The 7,018-nt window shown below is 44.9% G+C and overlaps 1 protein-coding gene across 1 annotated transcript; it reads right to left on the reverse strand.

Annotated features, from left to right (window-relative positions):
- Positions 1 to 659: 659 nt before the first annotated feature.
- LOC149353257 (uncharacterized) lies at positions 660 to 3,827 on the reverse strand. The gene is made up of 3 exons (XM_089582431.1): positions 3,559 to 3,827; positions 2,693 to 2,889; positions 660 to 1,642 (listed from the first exon to the last, which is right to left on the reverse strand). Exons 1-3 carry the CDS (start codon positions 3,716 to 3,718, stop codon positions 1,175 to 1,177), a joined length of 825 nt encoding a protein of 274 aa, XP_089438557.1. The 5' UTR covers positions 3,719 to 3,827; the 3' UTR covers positions 660 to 1,174.
- Positions 3,828 to 7,018: the final 3,191 nt, after the last annotated feature.

Consider the following 7,018-nt stretch of genomic DNA (forward strand, 5'->3'; position numbering starts at 1 on the left):
TAGCACTGCACAATTACTTACGCTCGAAGAAAACCACTCGGCAACTTTACACCCCTCAAGACAGTGTGGATGTAGAGGACGTTTTGACAGGTATGTGTGTTTTGAAACTGCTGTACATGATGTGAAAGCCTGAAACACAGAGCTATCTAATGCAGTGCATGTGGCACACACTAAAATGATTACAAGAGCACTTATGGCTTGACGATCACAGGCTCAGAGAAAATTTCTGCAAGGCTTTTCATGAAACGTTCAAGCCTATGGGCCTCTCTCTTGACTGATACAAATATATTATTATAACCAAGAGTTAATTTTTCGCATGTATGGTGCTGCTATCTGATACATAGGGCACGTACGCAATGGCTCTTGGAGGGATGGTGTGAGCCCATCTGGAGCCATGAGCCAGCTCCCAAGAGTTGGAAGCAACCACTCCGTCAATGCCAAGGCTGTCCGGGATACGTACACGGAGTACTTTGTGAACGAAGGACAGGTCAGCTGGCAGTGGCGCCTCGTTGCCTAATCAGGAGCTTCTGCCACAATGAAGGCGTAAGTTGCACGTTCTTGTTGTGCCTTGACAGCCTGACTATGATGCGTTTGCTCAACTTTTTTGCTCTTCATTCACCATGCAGTGTAGTGGAAATGTAGCTTTATGCAATGCTCAAAGTATGTTTTTTTAACTATTGGTTTATTCAGAAAACAGAGCACAGCTTAGGGAGGCATGCTTATGGCAGGAAAGTTGGTTGAGTAAGCTGCGTTGCCCTGGCTGCAACAGTAGCACAACAAGATGGGCAAAAATTAATCATCTCCAAGAATAATCTTTTGGTACAAGGCTATGTAAACTAAGTATCTGCTTTGCATTTCATGAAAAGAGACTTACAAAATCACTATCTCTATACTAACATCACAAAAGGAAATCAAAGATGGGTAAAATAATACACATTGTCCCAAAGCACTGCATGCTTCTTCCACACCTCTGTTGAATTTACATAAATTACACACATACGACATGCACTGACATAAAAATGACTCACTTCACACAACAAAATGACATACCATAACATCTGATGACATTACTTCAATTTTAATTTCGGTTGCAGAACAATTATAACACACAACACCGTATTAAATTAGGCACATGTGAATTTTGTTTGAGTCTGCACTCAGCCTACGTCCCTGATCATTCATCTGCTTCCTGTATAATTTCTACTTGTGTGTTATGAAGTGCCATGCTATACTTTACAATGGCATTATATCCTGCTAAGTAGGCCATTTGTCTGTGCGGCCCTTCAGGCACCTGCCGCAGTGCATTGGCCATAGTTGCAGCAAAATCGTCGCACTCATCTTTTTGCCGAGCGGCACTCGCAGACTTATTTAAAGCATGCACTGCTGCTTCTAGAAGTAGCTTCTTTTCGCTGCCACAACTTTCCTCCTGCTTTCTTTTGGCAGGCTCTCTCCGATGAACAATGGGTGGAGTGGCTGAAGCGCCCCTCGAAGTGCAGCCGTTGTCTGCAGGCCCATCGTTCACCATGACCGCAGTGCCTACTGTCTCATCTTCTATGTTGTCAACAGGCTGCTGCGTCTCATCGAAGCACAACTGAGCACTCTCTGTTGATCCGGCCTCTTCATTCTCTTTTTCAACCTGCGACTGTGAAATAAAGCAGAAATAGCGCAGAGTTTCACTTTCATTCTATTCCTTCCAGCTTGCTGAATTGTTTATTTTTGTTTGGGCTAGTAGTGGAAGTATTTATTTTATATCACCATATTATACAATACGGCCAAGAGGATGGGCTAAAGAACGGAGACGAAGTATGCCTCTTGATGAGACCTACAACCCGGATTACATATTGTGACACCAGAGGCAGAGCGGGAAAAACACATGACAAAACACTTTTAGAATGTTTGCACAGTGCAGTGAAAAAAAAATTTAAGGTGTTACCATATTATTCAGTAGCAAGCAAAACAATTTTCAAAATAAATACAGCAGAATAGGAAAATGAAAGAGGCTCTGAAAATACAGCATTATTAAAATAAACAGTATAACAGAATAACGCAAATTAATCCGCACAATGTCAACAATTTCTGGCATTGATTAAGATTATAGAGAGGATAAAAAAATCTTCAGTTTTACTAAAGACAAACAAACTGGTACTTTGTTGTGCAGTTGCTACAAGAGATTGGTAGCCTTACCTTACACAGGGTTACCTTACACAGGGTTACCTTACCTTACACCTTACACAGGGTTGCAATATGTGGCTACCTGACCTTTATTAAATAGTTAGCTCTAGATCTTGTAGTGGATAGGGAAACCACATGTAAATAATATGCTATATTCCTAGAAAGGTAAGTAATGCAGAAATAAATGAAATCATGCTTGATTTTGTAGGAAATATGGGCCATCAAACTTAAGTTGTCGCAATGAAAAAGATTGCCAACATAAAAAGTTTCGAACTATTTCTACAGCTGGGCCTGTACACAATGAATGTAGGGCTATTTTATTAAGCGAAAATAAGCTACAATATAGTAGGTACGCTATTCACAGAATGTCGCTGAAGAGGAATAACATTACCAAATAAAGGGACTGAGTGGAAGAGGCACGCCTAGACATCCATGCACAAAAATGGAAAGTGTTTATTTCCCAGGCAGAGTGCAGTGCCCAAGAAAACTGGCTTCACTGAAGCGCAAAGTTGTGACTTACATTTGCCGATGCCATATTTGACCGACTGTCACGCTTCGGGCATCCACTCAGCAGAAATAGGAGTTCCGCGTAGTGGACCCATCGTGGCACATAGATATCCTCCTGTCCGGCTCCTGATTTTTCGCTCGCTTTAACTTTTCGGTTTTCGCGCTGGAATTGCGAGCGCAGGTTTGAAAACCTCGCCTTGACTGCTGCGGCTGCAAAAAATAAGGCATCACCTCTTTAGAAATCTTGAAGAATAGACACAATGATGGCCAGCCGACACCACACCTAATTTTGTTTATCTACAGTACTGCTAACTACAGGTTCCAGTTGTAGCAGAGTGGGGTCTGCACATTTACATTAGAAAAAAAATAAGAGGGCTAAAAAAAATCGTATCATGCCAAAAATACGAATCAGAAATGGTACGATACAAGGCAAAACTGAACAATTACAATTGTAACCAGCTTGATAAATGTGCAAGACCAGCGCAAAAAACGCAACACACAGAATTAAACAGGGGCTACATGCGTTTGCTTTTTGCGTCCTGTGTCTACTTCAATGCATTCATTCCGTATTTTGCGCTGCTGTTCCACGATGCATTGCCACCCCGGCCGGCTTTTTGCCCAATTGAAGAATAATTGGAGACGTGTCACCTTAAGTACACATCAGTACAAATCACGCCACAATCTTGACAGATTCATTAACTTTGTTCCACCCTGTCAGAGTGAAAAAATGCATAATTATACATATCATTCTTGCAATGAAACTGGAACTCAGTTAAATTATTCTGATTGCTATTTCATAGGGGGGGGGGGGGGGGTTACAGCGCTGCTTTCTTGTTCATCTCACGTTCAAAAGTAGCAGGACAGGTAACTCGCGCTCACCTGTGAAGTCCGGTCCCAATTTGGTAGCGATCTCTTGATAAGCGGACTCTTTCCAATCACGCCGATGGTATTTTGGGTCCGTGATGTCCCATAAATATCTCCTCTCTTCAACCATCCCGATCAAGTCAGTTTCCTGGCGGCTGGAGAACGACGGCAGCATGTTTGCGGGAGCAAGTGGCACACTCGTCTGCTGTCGCGGCTGCTAGATGCTCGAGTGGTGCTATCTCGCGCACAACCCCGTCAAGAAACTGCTAGTGCTCGCGGCCGAGGTAGGCTCTACACACGGCACAAGACATTCCTTTTGGCTCCCTACAAAGCCGCATTCCTCACTGCTCACAAGAATGCGACGGGGAAATGTGCTTCTCCACGGCGGTGGCATCCGCCAGCCGGTGGTTGCCACGGCAGCCTCCCCGTCCGCATGCGCCCGCCTGCAAGACGCCGTACGCGGCAGATACCATTGCGACGAAAAAAAACCACGACCTTCTGAAAAAAATGCCCATGTTTGCACTTCGAAAACGACGTTTCCAAGCACGAAAGGCACAAAAGCGGTGAAGCACCGCAAAGTGCTTGGTTTGTTCGTGCGGTGTCGCCAGGAAATTCGCCCGGCCGGCGAACAGCGCCAACAGGGTCCACGAACGCTGTTTGTTTGTTGTTCCGGTTCCCGGAAGCTGTCAAACCGAGGGAACATCCCAGCAACCTGTCTCGTTTCCCTGCCGTTCGTGCAGTGTGACAAGAAGTTGTGGGACGAGTTGGTTGGGCGACTTGTTGACGGCTCGTTTGCGAACATGTTTGGTTCATGTCGTTGTTGTGTTCCTGCAGTGTGACTCGGGCTTTATGAGCAATGCAGAGGGGGAAAGCAGCTGGTGAGGATAAGGTAACAACAGATTTGTTGAAGGACGCAGGAGAGATTGTGCTTGAAAAACTAGCCGCCCTGAATGGTGGAATACAGAGCAAAAAACATGGAACAGTCCGTGTTCATGTCACCTTATTTCCGTGTATATTTCTTCACGCTCTATTCCGTCGTTCAAGATGCGCCAAAGCTTTAGCAGTAACTGAATCACGACTGCAAAGTACTCGGTCTCAAGTACACACTCGGTTCCAATTGCACCTGCTGCGATGGAGAACACCATTGTAAATGTAATGTCATAAAAATTATCGCAGCCTGCTGCGGAAGTATATAACAACAAAATCGCCATGCTTTGCAATAAAGTATCAATACTTTTTTTGATGCGGTAGCGTTAAGGGCACCGTTCGGCTATAGATTTCCTCAGGCGCTGCCGGCGGTGTATTATACCGTATTATACTACAATTGTATTATACTACAGCTTGGTGAAGCGTTTTGTTGCCAAAAATTTCGATTTAATGACTCAGATGGTCCGTAAACAGGACCACAAGGCAATAAACGCGACAACTAAACTGCCCGAGAAGCATTTCAAAGCGGGAGAGCGGCACACGTGATTCCCCCTTTCATCGTCACGCAGGCGCTGCCGAGAGGTGGCGCCACGGTATGTCCTCGCACCAAATATCCTTCTGCGAGCAACACGTTCGTCGTTGATATCTTAACCGACGAACTAAAATTGAACCCGCTTTGGCAGAAGCTTTAAAGTTTATAGCTTTGGTCATTGAGCTTCCATTCGTTTTAACAAGTTGCCGACAAGTTTAATTACAGATGCGTCGTTTTGTTTATTCATTTAACACGAACAGAAATTACCGCCGCGGTGGCTCAGTGGTTATGGCACTCGGCTGCTGACCCGAAAGACGTGGTTTCGATTCCGGCTGCGGCGGTCGCATTTCGATGGAGGCGAAACGCTAGATGCTCGTGCGCTGTGCGATGTCAGCGCACTTAAAGAATCCAAGGTGGTCGAAATTACCCGCAGCCCTTCACTACGGCGTCCTTCATAGCCTGAGTCGCTTTGGGACGCTGAACCCCCATAAACCAAACCAAACCGAACAGAAAGCAGGGAACATGAAGCAAACGCAATGTTGAGGGTCTAAAAGTTGTTTTCTGGTGCAATGCAACTTCGATTTTCAAAGCTGAACTCGCATTAATCAACTAAGCATATGCATTTGATGAGGTGGAGAGCTGATCTAGTCACTGTATTCGGGCATATATTGCGGCGTTGAAGTGGGGAACAAAAAAAAAAACGATGGCGGTGCTGCTCTGGTAGCTGATGTTGTATTCGACATTGGCGCGCTTTTACACGCCAAAGGAAGTAAGGATATATAACAGGCTCTTTTATCTGCCTGAAGCAGCACTCAAACATGTTACTTTTGCGTCAGATGGGGTCACAAACGCTGTTCTGCGCTGCTGCTTTCTTGTTGTATTTTTCACTGCTGCAGTATACCTCAAAATATGCTTTGAGGGGCGACTGCAGTGGAGGGCGACATCAGTCCTTGTGCTCAATAGCAGTTCCTCGTGTATATTTATAAAAATAAGAAATTTCAGTTAAAAACGTGGTGTGGAAACGCCGTACTTTTTGTGAGAATGGGAACAGTCGGTGCTCGATATAACAGTGTCTAGGTTGGGGCAGAGTAAATGAGCATGACTATCATTTGGAACGCTTGCTTTGTACTGAATATTTTAAGACTGCGTCGATAGACCTTTTAGGTGCGACTTTATTTGCTACTGTTCAGAATTTATATCTCGGAATAGCCAAGTAACGAAGTGTCGATGTGCGATTAGATCTGTGGGTACTTCATTGTTGAAACGCAAACCTTTCTGGCATACGCGCTTTTTCTACTGCACTCAACGTCTCCAGCTTGTACGCCGCGCGCTCCTTCAAGCAGTGGGGTGCAAGTTTGATAGGAAGGGTGTCTAGCGCTTTCTCTAGCCCGAAAGGTCAAGGATGTGCATAGGACCACCTTAATGACTGACAACCTCACAGTGTGCGGCAGCCCTTCAGCACGTCAGCAGAGCCCAAAAGTTGATGCTGGAGTTTTTCACGACCTAGGCGGGGCGCCTCAATCGATCCGATATGGCGGCGTTACGGAGTACTTCTCCTGGGATCAACGCATGCGGACTCGCGATCGTTCTAAAATTCAGCGATAAATTTGCGCTTGTTTGTCGATGGAAGCAACCTTGTTTGATTCAGTCAGTCCCTCAACTCGAGGTTCTAAAGGAATAAACAAGAAACAAGAAAGAAATCACTGTCTGGCGTTTGAAAACGACCGGCGCGAATTTGGAGTGGTAGACGGTCGACGCACGCTTTGGTGGGAATTTAAAGCTAATGATAGCGACGATGACAAGTTTTGCGCAGCGGGTGAATGATAGAACCAGGAGATCAAGTAAGAACCAGCGATTGTCAGTTTGCCATGCTGCTTCACATAAAGCAATCTAGAATAGTTTGACAATTAATTTCGCTTGGGCTTTAACTGATAAAGAGGCGCCTTTTCCGTTTTTCATGCCGATAAATTTTATTAATAATGCGCCGCAATAATTCGTATAGGTTTCTAATTGTGT

Source organism: Amblyomma mixtum, chromosome 3 (genome assembly GCF_055824585.1).
Source record: "Amblyomma mixtum isolate Tamu chromosome 3, ASM5582458v1, whole genome shotgun sequence".
Classification (NCBI taxonomy): domain Eukaryota; kingdom Metazoa; phylum Arthropoda; class Arachnida; order Ixodida; family Ixodidae; genus Amblyomma; species Amblyomma mixtum.

Coding starts and splice junctions, on each gene's coding strand:
- LOC149353257 (XM_089582431.1), bottom strand. CDS start 3,718: ATGCTGCCGTCGTTCTCCAGCCGCCAGGAAACTGACTTGATCGGGATG. Junction 2,890..3,558: donor ATTGGGACCGGACTTCACAG/GTGAGCGCGAGT, acceptor TATTTTTTGCAG/CCGCAGCAGTCAAGGCGAGG. Junction 1,643..2,692: donor CAAATATGGCATCGGCAAAT/GTAAGTCACAAC, acceptor TTTATTTCACAG/TCGCAGGTTGAAAAAGAGAA.